The 21,764-nt window shown below is 28.0% G+C and overlaps 1 protein-coding gene across 2 annotated transcripts in view; it reads left to right on the top strand.

Annotated features, from left to right (window-relative positions):
* LOC123299056 (stromal interaction molecule homolog) overlaps positions 1-18,877 on the top strand; it is a 45,241-nt gene extending 26,364 nt beyond the window's left edge. Inside the window, exons 5-11 of one of the 2 annotated variants that reach the window (XM_044881203.1) lie at positions 3,212-3,327; positions 8,889-9,211; positions 9,271-9,438; positions 9,898-10,165; positions 10,236-10,307; positions 15,927-16,068; positions 17,877-18,877. In XM_044881203.1, coding sequence (XP_044737138.1) covers positions 3,212-3,327; positions 8,889-9,211; positions 9,271-9,438; positions 9,898-10,165; positions 10,236-10,307; positions 15,927-16,068; positions 17,877-18,303 — 1,516 coding nt within the window. In that variant the 3' untranslated portion in view covers positions 18,304-18,877. The remainder of the gene's footprint in view (positions 1-3,211; positions 3,328-8,888; positions 9,212-9,270; positions 9,439-9,897; positions 10,166-10,235; positions 10,308-15,926; positions 16,069-17,876) is intronic. The other variant, XM_044881204.1, reaches the window with a different exon arrangement.
* Positions 18,878-21,764: the final 2,887 nt, after the last annotated feature.

Below are 21,764 nucleotides of genomic sequence, written 5' to 3'. Positions count from 1 at the left end.
CTACTTTTTATATGCTAGACCTACTTCAAAAAATGGTTCTGCTACAATGATTTGCGCGCCGTTATCATATAATATTATTGATTGAAAATATTGAAGGGCTTTGAGTACTACATTAGGCCTCTTTGAGTACTTGATTTTTATGGCAACCCTGATGTTGATATATATTTAATCGCTTCAAAAATTTAGTAAACTTACAACATAATACCCATTGTATTAAAAGCTCGTTCATCTTCAATGTTATGAACATTTCAAGTTATCAGCTAAACTCATTATTCTCGAATTCGTATTAGCGCTGCGATCTTCGATTGAGAAAAATACCCCAGAATATCGCTCATTTTTTTAAGTGTATTTTCTCTAGTAGTTATCCTTTAATTACTCAAAATTTTATTGCTCCTAAGTCGTAAACAAAATTATTCATTGCTTCAAAAAAATAGTTCATATTTTGTAAGAAAAATTAACATTTTTTTTAAGTTGAGCTTGGGCCATTTTCTGAGTGGATCTTAATTTTTAGGAGCCGAATAACCGCAATTTTGGCAATAATAGACAGTTTATTTCATAAAAACTGACTGGAGAAATAATAATATTAAGATTTATTTTTGTTCAGTATGTAATTTTGTTAATCATATCTGTAATAAAATTGCCTATAAATAAAAAGTTTCATCCTGTATATTATTTCTTTAGCCTGTTCTAAGCCACGGGTGGTCGATCTAGTAATTCCTAATGAGAATTTTTTAAATGTTAATTTTTGATTTTTGAATTCCATTTATACAATAATACATTTTCATTGTATGTTCGATAATCACATAATTTCAAGTCACAAATCATTATGCACTATTTACAATTTTTTTTAAATTTGTCACAAAATATAAAAATGCATAATTATACAAATTTCCGTTTTAATATAAACATTATTAAGTATAGTGTGCAAAACCAGTTTACATTGAATATTATAAATAACCTTTAAGACTATTACACAATTATTTGAGCATCAATAAGTCACAAGCATGTTGTTCAACAACTTTAACTATTTTAATTTAGAAATCATAACACATTGGTAATATGTTTATACCATTTTATTTTTCACAAAATATTTAAAAGTTTTAATGATAAGAAACTGATAGGCGCCAATCGATGACTCCTTAAAATTTATTTATGAAATTATTTAAAAATAAATATCAATTCAAAAATAACAAATTATAATCTGCTACTTGTATCTGATAATAATTATCTATTAGGTATTTTATCTGATTTAAAAAAATATATTTTTTTACCTTTTAAATTACAGTGCGTCTCAAAAGTCATTAGGTAATTTCAATAAATTACTTATCCCAAAGTAATTTTATTTTCTTGTTTCAGATTTGGTAACTAACAGTTTGGGACTTTTATTTTGGAGAAATAATATCACAACACTTAATTAAAATCGCTTTACAGTTCATTATTTTTAAATAATATATCAATGAGCGGATAAAAGTCTAAATTTGTACTATGTTGTTAATCAATAATCGATACATTAAATTTATTATTAGTGAAATACATCTGACAAATAGATTTTGTTAAATTAATTATTAAAAATTGAATATTTGAGATCTATAAATAATTTTAACATCCTATCGCTAGATTCTGCAAACAAAAAATGTTGCATTTTAGATTTTCAAAATTCTTAGAATATAGAAAAACTATTAAAAAAGTATACGGACGTGTAATTTTAAAAATATTAGTATATAAATAGCTGAAAATTCGTATATTTGCAGCTTATAACTTTGTGGCTCCAAGAAACCATAAATCCTGAATTGACTTACGAACTAAAGTTCTGAATGACATAAAAAAGATGTATTTTCTATGAATTTTTATTTTTTTATACCATGTAGACAGATATTTATACCCTTTTCAATCAACCTCTTCAACCGCCATTACAGTGCTATCTAGTTCTTGGAGTCGTGAATTGTCTCTTTCATGGAAAATGCACAAGGAGACCGAACTTAAGCGTGATAATTTACAAAATTTGTCAACAAAATGACATAACTGATTTGTACCATTGTTCCTTTTGCACGAAATAAATACGAACACTTACGAGCGAAATACTACATTAATGCCTCATATTTTTAAAATCACTATTCTGTGCAAAAGGAACACTACTGAATTGTGGCATCCATTTCGTTACATGAAATTCTATCTCCTTGTGTATTCTCCATGGCACTTTCAATAAATAAATATTGACCATATTTAGACTTCTATGTTCAGTATAATCATTTTGTTTTAAAGACATCTTACAACAGTAAAATATCTGAATCACGGTGGCCTCTCTTCAAGAATATTTCTATATTTTAATTCATACAAATTTAATCAATACGTAATAGGGCTCGTACAAATCAAAGTGGCACCGTGCAAGAGAGAGTGCACATACCTATATGATGTATAGGTATGTGCACTCATATCTACACCTCTTTTGTTCGGTGCCACTTTGGTTTGAACGACCTCTAGTTTAACAGAAGATCATATATTCAAACCTTCCTCAATATACCTTCAAAGGAAATAATCATTGCTTTCGCAAAGGCTGCAAAAGTCAGGAAATGGCTTGTTTTAACACCATAAAATATTCGTCACATTTTTATATAAAATATATTTGTTAGAATATATGGATGACAAAAAAGAATATATTGTCGACAAATAAAATAAAATCTGGCGTCAATTTTTGGATGTGTTAAGGTGTTTTCAGCTTAAAAATTGTATTTTTAACAAAAATGTTAACATAATGCGTATCATTATTTCAGCTTGTTATAGCCGCTCTTGAAGTCTTGAGACGATTATGCTCTGTAAATATTGATGCAAGATTTTCAGCTCATAAGATTTAAAAAATTTTTAAATACCCGTCTAGTGAATAATAACAAAAAAAAAAAAGATCTGATAGCAAATCGATGTTCTTTTATGGCCTGAAGAAATTTTGGGTCGGAATAATGGCAACATTATATATTCATTTGAAAAACAATTTCTCTAAAACAAAAGTCTCAATCTTCTACTTTCCAAATATTATATTTGTGTCCATAATGCATTTCTTTATTTTGTTGTTCCGAAAGAATTTCAAATGAGATAAATCAAATAAAAATTTCTATAAATGTGAAATGTAAAAATTACCTGTTGATTTTAAAATGATTTTTGTGACATCCGGTATTAATAATAATTTTTGATTAATTTATTTTCATTTTTTTTTTAGACTTGCAGTACATAATATGCATTATTTAAGTAATGTATTAGGCATTAAAGATCCAATACACAAACAAAAAATTTCATTAAAGGCAATGGATGTTGTACTTTTTGGACCACCAAAAGGTAAATATATGTTTTAAGAATTATTTCCAAAAGTATTATTTATAATTATGAACCGCTTCATACAAAAATTTATTCTTAAGTATTTTAATTTAATTTTCTTTAAATTTGACATAAAGAAATCAATTTGGTTTATAGGAATTGTATTTAATTATAATTAAGACTAATTAAATTAACAAGGGCACTATGGCGAACCCCTCCAAGCATGTGTGACGATGTAAGATGATTTGTACACATATACATTTCAATTGGTATGTTTTTTATTTTAAAGACAAATTATTTGAATTGTGACAACAAAATATTTAATTGTTCAACTAATGCTAGAAAAGATTCGCCATTAGTGAAATATACAAGTTCTGCATGAAATTGTAAATTTTAAGGCAGTCTACACATAAAACAATTTGTAAGATATCCCATTTTAATAGTACGCTACAGAATTTTATATAATTTTATAATACGTAACTGAGAAATTAATAATTTTCATATAATAGGTTGTTACTTCGACACCGCACACGAAGGCAAGCATTTTTTCGAATTTTTTTAATACTTTTTATAGCTTCTTTCTGATATAGTTTTTAACTCTTTTAAAAAATTTTATTTTATGAACTCATTCGATTCAAAACGGATACAACAAAATAACAAATTTTAATTTCCGGAATAAAACTATTTTAGATAGCTCTAAATATAATGAATCTGATTGTATTTGTCCCTTTTTTTTATTGTTCATGATTCATAATTTTTCAAAGTTAACTCATGCAAACGTTTTTATATAGAAAAAAAGTATTATTTATTTACCACCTGGGTCAGGAAACGAATTCATGAAGCACCAGGAATCACTAATATTGAAAAAACCAATGAATTATGAAGCATTTCTATCTTTTTAGAAGGTTTTACATGAAATTTGAGATTAAGGCCGGGCGTACGTTACGATATACTTGTGTAGTTAAATGTATAGCAGTAAGGTATACCGGCTAGAGCACACACACGCTACGGTAAACCGGAAGATTTCTAATCAGTCGGTAAAAAACAAAAAACGACTAAACAAAAACGACGTGGTTTCTGCTCAAGGAACTAGACACAACTAACCTTATACCTGTACAAGTTTGCGGCACGGACACACACACGGTTAAGTCTACTCACATGCGCAGGTAGAAAGAATCAAATTCCGATTCTTCTCCGGTCGCCTACATAGGTACACACACTCCGGTCTACCTGTACTCGTAAACCTCCCCGGTATACCGTAACGTGTATACTCAACCTAACTCTCAATGGATGACCAATCACGCTTATTTTAAGGACAGTAATTAAACAACCGAAATATTCAAATTTAAAAAACCTCCGACAAATTTTTCTTTGTAGCTCTCTCCAAACTGATCCGATTTTCTTGAAACATAGCCAAGAACATTCTCCATTAAATTATTTTTCAAAAAAATTTAAATCGGCTCATCCGTTAAGAAGCTACTGTGCCACAGACAGACAGCACCACTCTTTTTGTGTCGGTGGTTAAAACTACGAAAAAAAATCATTAAATGAATAGGGCTACTACACAAACAGATTTTTAGTTTTAAAATCAGTATTACGTTTCCGAAATGATTGGCAAATGTGTAAAATCATACAGAATAGAAACTTACCAAAAAATGTTCCTTATTGAAGCTGTAAAGATCATTTATAAAAAAATTTGAAAATTACACAATCTAATATAAATTTAACGCTAATTCGATATTATAACTTAAAATTTTAATTCAAGAGCAAAAACTTAAATAATAGGTTGTTAAAATTCACGCTGGGCACGATGAATTAGCTTCATGTAATCACATTTTATTAGATTCCTTAATTTTTCATCGTTACTTAATATTCTTCTATTAATAATTAAAACTTGCCTGTTACTTTTTGAAGATATTGATAATAACTGTAGTTTTATCGGTGATTAACATATTCTATCATCTTGTGCACTCAAAGATTAAATTTAATTGGCTAAGTCGCAAATTAATAATTGATTTTCGATCACGAAAGATATGCAAAATTGAAGAATATATTTTGTTTGTACAAATACAACGAAAATACTTCGTGTTTCTTTTCGTTTGTGTATTATTAAAACCGTATTTTCTTTGCGTCAATTCTGTTTTTCTCAGTTTTATCGAGCCGATAAAATCACAATCAGTAAGTGCTATTATTTTCGAATAAATTAGAGGTATGGGTATATATTCTATAAGGGTCAATTTTTAAAAACTTTTTCGACTTTCAACCGCAAATAATTTCAATTTCAAGATATTTTGGAAGAACCTAAGGTCATATCCAACGGTAGGGTATACTAAACGGAGGCTACCACAGCTCACACAGTTCTAAATTGCTGAAAGTTTTTTACTCGGTCTATATTATAATAAAGCCTTACTATGAAAGTTTTCCATTATAAATTTTTTCAATTACTAATGTTTCCAAATTCTCTCATTCATGGAAATATCTACAAAATTACCATTCAAGTCGTAATTATTAATTATTTGATTTAATCCAATTATTATTTTTATTAAAATATGATTTATTTGTAGGCTGCTAATGTTAAGTAAAGTAATTTAACCTAAAACGAGCAATTATGATTTTAATATTAATTTTAAAAACATACAAAGCTCTTAAATTCGGGCTTGTACTATCTTTAACGGTTTGAAAAATTTCAAACTCTTAACTTGAATAAAAGTATTCCACTATTGTCAATAATTATTGTTTCTAATCAAAATTTACTAACCACAAATTATGCATGGTATAAGTTCGCTTAAATAATACAAACGAATGAAAGAAGTAGTTGCGTATGTAAAATGGATCACTGATGTTTATCGTTATTATTATATTTTGTGAAGTTTATTAAGGACGAAAAAAATGGGCCTTATCCAAAATTTTTTTTTTTGGTGTAAAATAATAAATAATTACACCTCTTCAAATAATTTTTTTAATTTTATCAATTTATATATCTCTTCGTTTCTGATTCAAGATTTTTGTTCTTTAATCCTCTTTAATGTAGGATGTTTTTTTTTTTTATAAACATTTTCATTGGTCGGTATCTCATCACAAAATGGTTTTTGGATACGACTTAAACGAACGCCATAGCTATCTAAATTGCTATAATTTCTTTGAACATTAATTCTGGTATAGTAGGCCAATCAAATTAAACATTGAACGTTGCATCAAATCAGGTATTTTTGTTTTATCAGGTATGTTGTTTGCAATGTAGGGGCATTGTTAAATTCAAGTTTTCGACCTCAGCAGACGACTGGATCATGCCGAAAAATTTGACCTTACTTTAGTTTTCCGATTTTGAATCGGAAAGACTGATTTTTCTCAAAAATTGTAGAATTTATTACTAAAGAGTTTCGAAAACAAATCTACAAAACAATTTATTTCTCTCATTTTGAAATAAATTAATAAAATTAAATACACTTGAAACTTTCCCGTTTTGCTTCTTTTTTTCGATTTAAGTTACGATCAGATTAAATTTTGACCAAATAGCAATGGAAATCGTTATTTCCTGAAAATTGAATAATCTCACTATTCTCAAAAATTGATTGATATGGCGTTTTACGATAGACAATGACCCTTTATTGAACAAGATACCGACTTATCATATAGTGTGTGTATAAAATTGTTAACGAAATTATTACAGTAACGACATGATAATTTAATTTTATCAGAATATCGTCAGTGATTCGTTTTTAAAATTATTTTCAAACAAAACTGAATTTACATTTATATATAAAAAAAATGTTGTTCCAAACAAATTTTTTAACGTTAAATTCGGCTTTAAATGATAGCAAAATTTGTTTTGAACTTTAGTAGCTGTAGAAGAAAATGCTTTGTTCTTGAAATAAAAATCATGACCATTATAAACTGCCTAGAATGAAAAGCTTTTGTTACGATACAGCATTATTCGCATTGTTAAATTTTTTTAATTATTCGGTGAAATATAGCCTTAAAAAAACAATGAAAATTAAAGGAATGTAATTTTTGGATCATTTTATAAGAGTTTCTTTAATATTTATTTGTATTTCGCTTAATTTAAAAGTAATATTCATTAAATATTAAAGAGGTAATTTTCATAAAAGTGATACAAAAAATTACTGTTTACATTTTCACCAAGAGTCTTCAAGGTATATCCGATGTACTTTCATTTTATTTAAATTATATGTTGTTTATTTTTTAAAAGCGGTTCTGTAAATGTTTTATCGTTTGTTTGAATATATTTAAATTCATTTTTGTAACTTTCTAGACATACGCCAACAAATTTTAAGGTAAAATTTATTGTTATAAATGTAATATTTGGCGAAACCTAGAATACTATTTAAAATATTTGAACACTTTTATTTGGCCAGTTCGTGATAAAACTTAAAGGCTAAATTAAAATCAAATTTAACACACGCCAGTTAATAAAAATAAGCTGCGACCGTAATTTGTTTTTAGTATTAGATTCATGTCTGTTTTAATTTTTTGAAAGTGTTTTACACATTCCTTTTGCAAATTCTTCCTCGAAATACTCCCAAAGAGAATAGGTGCGATATTTTGTGTTGCAATTTAACTTATTCAACCTAACCGTTTTACTGGTTTTTTATAAAACTACCCTGAAATTTGTGGTTACCGCATTGGTGCGAAAATAAACCCAACAGTAACCTTGGATAAAAATACAAAATTTCCTAAAAGGTACGGAGATGTTTTAACAAAAAACGGATATGTGGGGTCCAAGTCAGGGCAGTGGTAAAATTATTACTTAAAAGCTCTCTGGAGAGGCTTGTATCCATAATTAAATCGTCGGTAGTTAATTTTTAAAGTTGTAATCGCTTGATTGCTTGGTTGTTTGACCATGTAAAGTGTCGGGTGAAAACTCTTTTCTATCCTGGACATCCTTTTTAAGTTATGGCTAAAAAACCTAAAATGTGTCTTTGGGGCATGTAAAGTGTCCGGTGAAAACCATTTTTACTTGTTGTCTGAGATACCAAGACTAAGAAAATCTATTTGGCAGACAAAAATCTGGTCAGTTTTTTATTGGAGCGATTCCAAAAATGGCTAGATGCGACAAATTTTAAGTTAAGACATTTTTTTTCGATATGATTTGCTGACATTTTTATCTTAGAACAATTTTTTGGAAAGCCTCCAAAATTAGTATATATTAACATGATTTTTAAAGGTTTAAATTTTTTAAATGTGATGTTTGGAAACTAGTATAAACTCAAAAAGGACATTCCAAAACCCTCCCCCCTGTAAGTGCTGAAAATCAGCGAAATTCCATTCAATATTTTGAAAATAATAATGCTGCAATTCTGAAATAAGATTTGATTTTATCATATTAAAACTCATAAGAAATGTTACTTTGTATGAAAATAATAAACATTAAATTTATGGATTAACAATAAGTTTGAAGATCTTTACGACTTAAGACGGTTCTAAATACGGTAAATTGATTTATTTAGACCTGTGTGAAATTTTGAAGAAAACGAGCAAATTAAAATTATTTGAATAGTATTCTCAGGTTTAATTTGTTTAAGTATATTTTGATAACTAAAACGTGATTTATGATTATTTAGATAGTTCACATCATTGGAAAGATTGGATTTTAGTGTCATTATTAATTGGTGCATTAACTGGATGTTACTATACATATAAACAACATACAAATTCACGTAAACATTTAAATAGAATGATGCGTGACATGGAGAGTTTACATAAAGCTGAAATAGATTTAGAAAATTTACAAAAAGAATTAGAACGTGCACGTTTGGAACAAGAGAGTGTTACAACGGAAAAACAAAATTTAGAGAAACGATTACAAGAAGCTGGTGGTGATAATACAAATTTACATACTTCATATTCAGATTTAGAAGTATCACAATTAAAAGCTGAAATTGAGGTAACAAACTTTTCATTTACATTGTATGTCAAAATATATTTGTATGTTGTCTATGACAGATGCTACGAGGTGAATTACAAAGAGCTGAAGGTGAATTAGAAGATCGATGTTGGTCTGCTCCAATTGGATTACAACATTGGCTACAATTAACACATGAATTAGAAAATAAACAGTACATTAAAAAGAAAATGGCTGCGGAAAAGCAATTACAACAAGCTAGAGAAGCGGTAAGTTTGTTCATGTAGGTTTGTTAACCCGATAGTAAAATTGCTGTAGAAAAAGATAGGTTTGTGTCAATGATTTAACATAATGAGTATACAGTATTTTCCATAATTATACAGTATTATGAATAGATTCGACAGAATTGAAACGAAAATTCTCTCTCTCTTTTTTTAATCATTTTCTACTGGATCTATTTTACTTACATAAGATAAAAAATGTTTACCTTTTAACTAAGAACGACTTTCTAATTTAAAGTGATCTTTATTCAGCATACTCGTATTAACTTTTAGATAATTTTGGGTGTTGAAAGTCTTTTAAATTGAACCGTTTTTTTAAACATGTTTTTTAACTTAACTTACAAGGTATTAGCAGCAGTTAAATTAAATAATATTTTGAACCTTCAAACTGTGTAGTGCCACTTTCGAAAACTTAACTAATTTTAAATGTGTTTTTTTAATATGTAGTGTGAAAAATTACGGAAGAAACGTACAAGTTTAGTTGGAGCATTTGTTTCTACACATGGAAAAAGTATTGATGATGTTGATCGAAGTATAGTTGAAGCACGTACCTCATTAAATGAAGTTACTCAAGAATTACAAGAACGTGTTCATCGATGGAAACAAATTGAACTTCTATGCGGTTTTAGTATTATTAACAATAGCGGACTTACCAATTTAGAAAATATGTTATATAACAAGTATGGGCCTGGAAATCGAAATAATGTTTATAGAGGTAATAAAAAAGCTTTAATTTTTTCTTTCCAAAAGTGTGACACTATTTTAAATTATTATTATTTTTTTAGGCCGCCTTAGTAACAGTCAAGATGATCTAGACGATGATACAGGATCGTTATGTGGTGGGGGTGGAGCTACAGGTAAGGCTTCGCTTGATGATGACTTAAATTTTGATTGAATTCAAGTTCTTGTTAAAAAATCGCAATATTTTTTTTATTTAGAAATACTTAATGTGCATTCATTTCAATATAACACTTGTTTTTTTCATAACATTTTTGGTCTTGGGCACGATACTAAATTTTTTTCTATGAAGTAGTGAAACATGACACTTTGAATCTCGATGATTTGATCTATAAGATCTGTGGACAAAAACAAAATATTTATTACAATCTTACTATCATTCCAGTGAAACTATTAATATTCACAGCGCTTGCTATAATTTTATTATTTTTTGTAGACTTCAAACATTCCTCAGTTTTTTTTAAACTGAAGAAATTTTCGATTTTATTTTAGTATTAGAAATTTAAAATATGTTATGATGAAAACTTGTAAAGTAAATGCAATAGTTATTTTTCATTTACTTTAATAACAAGTTTTTCCTGCACGTAAAATTTTTCTGAGGCAAGGCGACGGTTGCAATGAAGTAAAACTGTTTTTTTTTTTGTTTTTTTTGTAATTATTCACACAACTTGAACTTTAGGGAAATGTTTTAAACAAAATTTATAAACATTTAAGAAACAAAGCTAATAGAATTCTTATAAAATTCAAAAAAGTTTTGAAAATAGCGTTTGTAAGTATGTGATAGTGTTATTAGATATATCTTTGTGATTTAGATACAACCGGTGTCATCGGTGTAAACTTTTTATCAAAATTCAAGCTTTAAAAATATTCACAAAGATTCTATTTTTCTACACTTGGATAAATGATTATTATGCTGTTTAAAATTCGAAAAAGTTTGAATTTATGATAATTTGGCTTACCTAAATACACTTAAATACACTTAGTGCACTCCCCTTAGTAAAGTAGCTTGTTTCGATACAAATAACTATTAAATTTCCTTTTCTAATAATAATTGGAAAAAAAGTACAAAACTTCAAAAAATTACTACAAATAAAAAATTTATACAGGTATTTTTTATAAATATGCCACTAATATAGTAAATAAATATAGATGAATAATTGAGATAGGCCATTGATCCAAAAATGTATACTGCGTGTAAGCAGCCGTAGTGCGCCAAAGTTTGTTTGTTGGAACACATACTCACACTTATATTTCAAAGCCAATTTCCAAGGTACGAACTGATACACACACGAAGCTCTTTATGAAGATAGTTAAGAGATAGTTAAAATAAATAATAACTCTACATTTGAAACCATATGGCTGCGTAGTGCGTACACATTCTTTATATTTTGTAATGCTATTATTCTTATAAATAAACTAAAATTATGAGGTTTACGAAAAAATGTTTCGAACAAATGTTGTTAATCATTTAGTTTACCTCGCAAAGTTCTTAGTTTACTCTACTAATTACTTTAACAAGTTTCCAGGCATTTAGTTCCTACACATCAAGTCACATCCGGTGTGTTTTTGGCCTTTTTAATATATAGTCCGGTAAAATTAGACAGTTAAAAAATCAATGGGTAGAAAAATTCAAGCAAAAATCGATTTTTTATAGATTTTAAATTTTATCTTCCCACTATTTGCTTAAAATTGAAAGTCTTCGCGCTCTTTGCATAAACTGGCATATACTAGGCCCTTTTTAACTCAATACCGAGATTAAAATATTAAAAACAAAGAAGGCAAATTTTCTTTCACAATGATGTTTTACTATTACCTTTAATCCTAATAAATTTTTTGCAAAATTTTACGAGTGTTATAATTTTTAGCAAATGAGTTAATTATTTCAACTATACGAAAATCCTTATATAATAAAACCTGATTGACGATGGTAATAAAACTTATTTTATTATATAAAATGAAATAGCATTAACAAATGCATTTGTAAAATTTACCATTTTTCACGCTCTAAATATCACTGATCGTTACGTTTTATGCCTGAAAGTTACACTATGGAGCACAAATAATCGTATCAAATGAAAAAGAACCATACCGCTTTTCCCCTTTGTCTCCGAAAATATCAAGCCAAACATTTAAATAAGAATTCGGAATACAAAATTTATCTCGTGGTTTAGAGGAAAATTCTATATTTTTAAATTCCCACGGATCGACAACCCTTTCTTTTGGTTCGAAGTTGGTTAATAACTTCCCCCTCCCGCTTATAGTTAATTACAAACAAGATATTTAAACTTTTTTTTTTTTAATCAACGGCCATACTAAAGTCCGTTTTTCTTTAATTTTTCTAAAATCAATGTTTAATTTCGCTGGTTTACAAATAAGTAAAATAATTTTATCATTTGAATTAAATTTATACAGTAATTTTATTTTTATAGAATTAAAATAGCTAGTCAATCAATAACTGTCTCTTTTTTTTTTTTCTTTAAGATAAATTTTATAGAAATCGAAATCTATAAGAATATGTTTTGTAAAATTTATTTGTTTGATTTTTTTCTAATTTTATAACAATTTTGTGCAAATTTTTTGTTTTGTTTTTTTTTTTTTAATAATTAAAAATTGTAGAATGAAATATTTTTGTCATGTTCATTATTTTTCATCCTAATTTTGGAAAAATGTTATAGCATGAGAAATGACAATCATTTTCCCCCGTGTTATTTTTACTAATGCAATTTTTCTATTAAAAACTCTTTATAATTTATATCAGCTCATATATCAGGTGTATCAGAGCAATTGGTTATTAATCTAGAGGCTGATAAGATGCACTAAAACAAAATTTTTGATATAAGAATTGTGCTCGGAAACAACCCCCTTCGGAGCTACAGTAATTGTGCATACGTATCGCAGACACATCCATTGGGGTTTTCGAAAAATTGTTTCCAATACAGATTGTTGGCATTTTTATGAGAAACATTTTTGCTAATTAAAGTTTTTCTCTTAAACAGATTGTGAGACATAATACTGCCAAAAACTGTTGAATAGTAAAACTAGCTCTAAATATAGCAAACCGTTAGAGATAGAGCAAAACTTTAAATAGCTAAAAAGTTTCTTATAAAAATGTCAACAATTCTTAGAAAAATGGATGTGACAAGATATGCAAAATTTCTTTAAGTGTTTAAACATTTTGGTCTTTCTCAAACGGCTTGTTATATTTAGAGCTATTATTGCTATTTCTTCAACAGGTCTTGGCTCGCAATTTCTTTAAAAATATTTTAATCAAAAATATCAACAACTTCAGCAAGGAAAATCCGTCAGATACAGTACAAATTCGACTTGATATGCCTGTAGTAAGTTTCTAACGCCTGTAGCTCTATAGCAAAATTATTGTTTCGGTGTAACATGTGACACCCTCTAGATTATTGATCATTTGTTCCGATCACCCTCTGTAGATAACCGTTCAAAAACATTATATCCAGATTTATTGTTAAGATACATTTATTAGGATTAATTGATTATCCTAAACATATGTTGAGTTCGGCGTATCCCAAAGCTTTAAGATAATTTAAACACGCAGTTTGTATTATCGGAATTTTGGTTTCTTCTTGAGAAATTTCCATTTCAAATGGGCAGTTTAAAATCTCTTTATCTCGTTTTGATTAAAATTAATATATAGTTTGGAAATAAAAAGAGTAATTTTGTCCCTCTACCTTTATAGTCAAAACATTTAACACAGCTCAAATTTTATTTTTACGGTTTTGATATTTTAAACAAATGATTTACAATATAATTATCTGATATGTAAAATATCCGCATATGCCTTGAATGAACTTCTGAAACAAGATTATAGGATATGTAGTTTTGAAACATCACTTCCTCCATGCCATAAAATGTCATTTCAAGAAAACTTAAAATGAGTTATTGAGTAGAATTTCTCATAAGTATTCAGAATCCAATCATCGTTCTAATTAACTGACGAGACAAATCATCATGAATGGTAAAATAATACAAATTGTCGTTTTCGTTTATAATGATAGCTGGGAAGCGTTACTTCATATTCCCTCTTGTGCCATGTGCACCATTTGCCTCTTCCTTATCAGGCTTAGATATACAATTACTATACAGAATTCAAGTTAAAAATCTACTTGTAAAATTCAATTATGGAGCATTCATAAATATCTGAATCTAAACAATATCTTAAAATCTTTTCCTAGAATTGAGAGCAAATTTAAAATGTATATTTTCACTTATACAGGATGGGCCATTTTAATTTATGCATCTGAATATCTCGCCAAAAGTGCCACCTATTAATTAAAAAATGACCTCAACAAAAATTGTAGAGTTTGATGCGTGACATCATGTTTTGACATCAGATTGGACCTAGTTCTTCGGATTGCTTTAATAATGAATTTAGGTTCTAAACGGTAAGAGGTAGAATAACACTTTAAATTAGGAAGTTGATCCTCACAAAAAAAACTAACAATTTGTTTTAAAACCATTTATTCGAAAAACGTTAACTTTCGGAGGAAATGTGACTTAAAAATGTCATTATTGTATTTAATCGAAAGAAAAAACGGTTAAAGTTTATCGATAATTGTAAATCAAAGTCATGGACATAGGCGAATGTCTTTTATTGCCTTTGACAACTTTTGACTAAAGCACTTTTCCGTAGTTAGCGTATTTCTTTCGATTAAATGCAATGATGATGTATTTTTAAGTTGCATTTCCTTCGAAAGCTGAAGATTTTTGAAAAAACGATTTAGATGAAAAATGTTACTTTTTTTAAGAATCAACTTTTTATTTTAAAATGTTATTATATCCTCTTACCGTTTAGAATTTAAATTGCTATTAAAAAAACCCGAAGAACTAGGTCAAACCTGATGTCAGAACATGATGCCCCCATCAAACAGGTTGCGCCTCTGGCGAGATTTTCAGATACATATATTAAAATGCCCAACCGCTGTATATAAGATAACCAGTAAGTAATTTGCCACACAGGCAGCCTCTACGTACTTCTACCATAGATTGAACCATTGATCCGCTGCAGTAGATCGAATTCTATTTGGTCACGAGAATGCAAAGCATAGAATCCAGACCATCATCTCTCTCGGCACAATCTCATTCTGTTTGCCTGTGATCTTTGACCATTCATTCATACTTAGTTGCATATTTCATTATTATTTTTTAATTTTTCTATATTTGCTGCCAGAATACCATTGCATATTTTTTAGAAAATGTAGCAAAAGAAATACAACTGTTAATGTTAATTAAAACGAGATCTTCAGTGTCAAATCCGAAGCATTCTGTAATTTTTTTATTAATCTCATAATATCAATCCAAAAATTCCTCAAAAATTTTAATTACTTTGGCAACCAACACTTTGGGATAAGCTGTTCACGAATTATGCTTAAATTTTCAATCAGCCAGAAATTCAGTTAAAAATAAACTTGGAAAATACTTTTTAGAAAGTAGAATTCTTATCATGAGCCTCCGTGTAATATTAGAGTTTAGTTTCACATCTTTAAATTCGTTCTTAAGAATTTTGGTTGAAAAAATTAGGTATAAAACAGGTAAGTTAGATGTAGAACATTAGTAGAGTAGAAATTTTAGTAAATTTATAGCATTTATATTTATCATAAGAGTCCATTTTACACTTGAATTTGCAGGTGATGGTTTGCACAATTATTTGATTTGAAAATTGAAAAAAAAAATTTTAGTAGGATAGAAATTGTTTTCTCTTGTTATTATAGGATATTACGGTAATGTAGCAGCTTGGCGTGATAACACACAAGATTCATCAGGAAGTGAAAATGGAAAATACGATGATGATAATTCAGAAAGTCAGCAACGACCTCCAAATAACACCGTACAGTTTTTGATTGGAGATGAAGTGTAAGTTGAGCTACTATTGTATTTCGGCAATAAGTGTACTACATGGTGAAAAATGGCAAAAAAGGAATCTTTATATTTTAACCATGCCCGCCTGTGTTTCAAAAATCAAATTTCATAAATCTTAAAACCTTCTACTCTCTTTTACATCTAATGACACCCACCAATAAAACTGGTATCGTTGGATAGGTCTATCGCAAAATAAAAAAGTTTTTCTTCTACTCGAATGAACATTGAGCAAGATATGAAGTTCCAAAAAAACAAAATTACCTACATTTTGTTACTTAGTACTGGTAAAAAAATTTTTAATTACGCCATAATCTTAAACTGATAACCGTTTTTTTTTTTATTCTAATAAGAAGATAATAATTATTCTATTTATTTATATTTTATATTTACATAAACGGGTCAAGCAGCAAACTCTTTACAAAAAATATAGTAATTAGTATACAACAAATAAAATAGTAGTGAAAAATAAAAATTTTTGGAGCAAAACCTTATGCAGTTGTTAGTTCTTATTAATATTCGTGCTCATTTGGATTAAGAAGTTCAAAAATCCATTATAAACAAATTTGTGAGATATAATAACCAGCAAAAACTGTGTATTCTATGATCAAAACACAACATTTCGACCGAAATAAAATATCCATAAAACTTTGTTGAGCAGAAAAAAAATCAGAAACAAATTGTTTATGTTTGATTTAATTTGTTTATAACAATTGAACTGTTCAAGATAAAATGCCGCAACTAGTCTTATACGACATATATTGTTAAAATATTTATTTTTTGGCTTTTACTTTTTTTATCCGGTGCACCGTTTTCCTTAAAAAGTGGAAAAACTTCAAAACAATGTATTAAGTAAGTAAATTACCATCGTATTCATTTAATTTTTTATATAAAAATAGCCAATTATTGGCCTCTAAGAAATCGATAATTTTTACCTCAATACAACTCGGATTAAAACGAAATTTCTCTTGCAATCTTATGATCATAAACATGTTTAATCTTTTTAATTGATTTTTTGACTTATTTTAAAATAAAAATCGTTCCTCTAGATTTACATTTTGACTAGTGATTAAATTTAAAATTGAACCTCGCACAGCGTAATAAATAAAAGAAGAAGCTATTGTTGCATAGGCTGGATATCCAAATACAAAAGCTTTCTAAGAAGACGATGTTATAATTTTCCGAGCGTTACGCTAAGTGTTTCGAGCGTTATGCAGGTCAAATGACCTGCATATAGTGGTATCTGATTACCGAGACATATATAAGTAAGGAACGTACAAGTGATATGTAAAGTTTGGAACACCCTAAAATTTTTTAAAGTAAAATAGTATAATTATATTATAATTAAATAATAAACATTTATTCATATTTGAATAACACACAAAAAACGGGTATCAAATTCAAGATAGACACAATTAAAAGTTTTTGGAATCGAAAAAAATCTTCCAAATAAAAATTTTTTACGTTCTACATAATGAAGAAATACTTTCAAAGTTTCAGTCTGTTAGAAATCATTTTTGATAAAGGATGCTGTATTGTGGACTATAAATTTCATTACATTTTTCTGATGTTTAATCACAGTTTCAATAAGCAGATTTTTCAACGTCATACACTCACTCATATAATCATATTGCATTGAGCTGTCTCTGATCTTGGTAATTAGAACGAGACGAAGCGCTATGGATGTGCTCACAAAGACAATTAAAAGAAATCGTTATTAATTATTTCGCTTATCTGCAGTAGTATATTAATGACCTTAATCCATAATTTAGAAAAATAAATGATTTGGATTTTATTTTTTACAGGAGTACGCCAGAAATACGCGAAGAAAATATAAAAAGCTCAAAAATTCGACAACAATCCATGCCATACCAGTTACCACAACCACCTCCACGACGGACCAACAGTGGTAATAATATCCCTCCAGCGGGTCCTATGGTACGTTCATACTCTCAAGATACAAATATAGCAACACTAGAAGCGGAACCAACTGCCTTATCTAAACAAGCTTGCCATTCAGAAACTTGTTTAGATAACTCCAAATCATCGCCATCACAACGATCGCTTCCAAATATGCGTATAAACAAAGCAATTATTAAAGATCAACCACTCACAATAAACGATGATGATTTTTGCTCAACAGATTCATCAATTGTTGATGAAGAAATAAAACGACGAAGACGAAAAATTCATTTTCCAGCCTTTGCTAAGAAGAGTAGATCGAAGGATTGAAATCGAAATATTTGATTAATATTGAGTGTATTATTTTAAAACTTTTTATAGTGCAAATATTTATATAGAATTTCACTTTCATGGGCCAGGAGGTCATCATAAATTTATATATCATTTACTATTGCTAATTTTATGTGATTCTTTTATCCTTTCGTATAAGTAGATCTTCTCAAGCCCACTTCTGTCTGTGAAATTTTCCTTGCCATCTTCAAGCCATAAGAGTAAAGTTAATCCCTCAAAAGATAAAACATAAGAACTTTACAAGAGTCTTGTCAACAAGAGTAAGTAAAACTGAATACTGAACCTGAGTTTTACTTAAATAATAATTGAATCTTATGTAGTCTTTATTTCCATTACTATTTTGAGTATCGATATTTGAAGCCTACTTCAAATTTGAGTAATATACAAAACTACAATTGAGAATGCAAAATATTGAAAGTTTCTTCAATCAAGTAAATGATGTATAAACTTGTTACGATGACCTCCTAATCTATCGTGTTTGATGTCTTGAAAAATACTTCACTTAGTTTTTTTTTGTTCCAATGCAACGGATAACTTTATCCAAACGAAATATAATTTACTTCAAATTGAATATAATTTAGCAAAGAAATGTGTCCCACTTTCACTAAAATGGGCCACAATTTGTGTCATCTTATTTGAAATAAATTTTATTTATTTTAATTGTAATTATAAAAATTTAATTTTCCAAAAAAATAAAATAAATATTAAATAGGAATGTTTTATTTAAATCAATTGTTTTAAGTTTTTATTTTTAAATAAATTATTTATCAACTTTATAACTGGTTATAAAATTGATTATTATGTTAATTATTTTTTTTTTAATTTTATTCGATTTGTACTTAGGAAAAAATGTCTGAGGCGTGAATAAATTAAACGTTGTTAAAACTAAGCGTCTAATTACACGGTAGCGTAGTTTTTTCACCACTTTTACTAGAAACTAAATGAAACTCATTAAAAGGTAAATCGTTATAGTCAAATTTTTGAGAAAATACTAGAAATGTACTCCATAAAGCAGGCAAATATCGCTACCGTGTGAATAGACACAGCATTATAAAAGAAGGGCCACATAGTTATATACTGATTTATATACAGGGAGATTCAATAATATATTTACAAATTTAAGCATAGGTTCCTTGCAACAAAAAAAGCAAAAAGTTTATATGAATATATGATCTAAACTTTTCATTTTCGAGATACAGGATGAAGTTTCAAAACAAAATTTATTATTTTTGTAAATTGTTTAATGGAAATAACAAAAAAGATTGTATAAACGCATGATTATCCATTTATCATTATCATCATTTTATTTTGAAACTTTATCACCCTGTATCGAAAATTTTCTACCCTACGTTCATATAAACTATATTGCTTATTTTCAAGCAAAGAATCCATGCTCCATGTTTTATGAATCACTCCGTACATGCCTGTATCAAGAGTAATTTAAATATATGTCTATGAGAGCAAATATTCAGAAAGCAATTTGATAACAAAAATTTTCGGGTAACATAAAACTAAAATATGGTATATGCGAATATTGTAAGATTAGGGTTTTCAATTCTATTTATGAATTGTTTTAAAACTTGGGAATATTAGATGAAAAGTAAGACTAAAACTCTTTGATATCTACTGCATTTTGAAAGTTTGCTTCTCAAATAGTATAATTTCACTTAAAATTTAAGTAATTTATTATATGAACAATTAATTTGACTATCGATCATATTAAACTTAGTTTCTTAATTATAATATTTGGTTTTAATTCTACCTTATAAATTTATATTTTTATTAAAAGTCTAGTTTACATTAGTAGCGTGAGCAGTACTTGAATAGCAACAGTATTCAACTAGTGACAAACTAACGGTTAGACTATCAGCTAGAGGCAGAAAAAAAGATTGTCGATTTTTACAGTCTGACAATGATAAGGAATATATACAAAATGAGTTGTAATTAGTTATTCACGAGAAAACCGTCGGCCAGTAAATTTTTTATGTATTGAACAATCTTTTATTCGAATGAATAGCAGACTGTAAAAAGTTATCTTTGTTTCACAAACAAATATTAATTTTTACAATGAGCATTAATGCGTTATGTATGTTAGGTTAGATTGGTTGTCCTCGAAGGACATCCAATGCGCCTTTATTTTTAAAAATAAATATCGTTTGAGCTAGAGGATTTTTTTTAAGAACTTCGTAAGATCGCATCGTATCGATCTATATCGTATCAAATCTTGGCAAAGTAATAATTTGTGTAAAATTTACTCACGGGATGCCTAAATGCAGTCGAATATAGAGACTGACCGTATTAATAGAAAGAGGTAACGAATCGGCATTGAAAATTGACATTGAAAAATTCTTTAAGATTCATAATATTAAAAATATAAATATTTTATTTTTCTATAAAAATTATTCAAAAAAAATTTATATAATTATAGAAACTGAGTTTATGAATGTATATAAAATTAGAAATCAATTATATCTTTAGCCTCCCATGCACGAAATTACAAATGATTTTACTGTGCGAATTAGATTGAATTACTAGCATAGAAAATCACCTAGCCTTGATTGCCCCAGCAAAAGCATGGCGTGTGTATCAGGAACAGTAGTTTTTTTGTTTTTCTTTAAGTTAACGGACACCCAAGTAATAAGCAATAATAGTTATTTACGATAATAGTGGGACAGAATTATTAACGTTCGCCTGCGAAATTAATCGCGGAATATAACAAGCAGTAAATACTCGAAAATTACAGCACAACTATCACGGTTTTATAACTTCGAATTTTATAAAATTTCATACATATGATTATTGTATGAATATTATTTATTATTTCGAAGTCAATGTCTTCGCAATATCGTATGAAACTTCATTAAACAATACTTGAATTTTCACACAAACAGTGTCCTTTTCTGGTTAACCTAAAGACTGACAACGTATTTTGCGTGAGTCGAGTTATTACTGTTATATTTTAAAACTTTAAATCCATATATAAATTTCTTTTTCACTTGTAAATGTTTGTAAAATAAGTGAACAACAGCAGTAATAATAAAAAAAAGATCCTGCCTTTAAATTGTTTCCAAAATGATACTTAATTGAAATATTGAATGAATATAATTTAAAGACTAATGCTACAAAAAATTTATATGATTAAGTTTTATAAAAATGTAAAAAAATTAATAGGGTAAAAATGATATTATGAACTATTAAAAAACCACGTGAAGGATATTAATGCCTGGTGGTATAAATAGGTAATACTTTAACTGTCTTCAAAAAGTTTTATAAAATTTAATTAAATTAATAAAATAGTTGCGATGCTTTATTCATTAAAGGTTAGTCTCTTATCTACAATTATATAAAGAGAAAAAATTTGATTTTTGTTTGTTTGTTGTGGATAAATTCAAAAACTACTGGACCGATATTAAAAATTCTTTCACCTACAGAAAGCTACA

Source organism: Chrysoperla carnea, chromosome 4, assembly GCF_905475395.1.
Source record: "Chrysoperla carnea chromosome 4, inChrCarn1.1, whole genome shotgun sequence".
Lineage (NCBI taxonomy): Eukaryota > Metazoa > Arthropoda > Insecta > Neuroptera > Chrysopidae > Chrysoperla > Chrysoperla carnea.
Note: the sequence above shows the minus strand (reverse complement) of the source record. Positions and strands in the feature narration are given on the sequence as shown.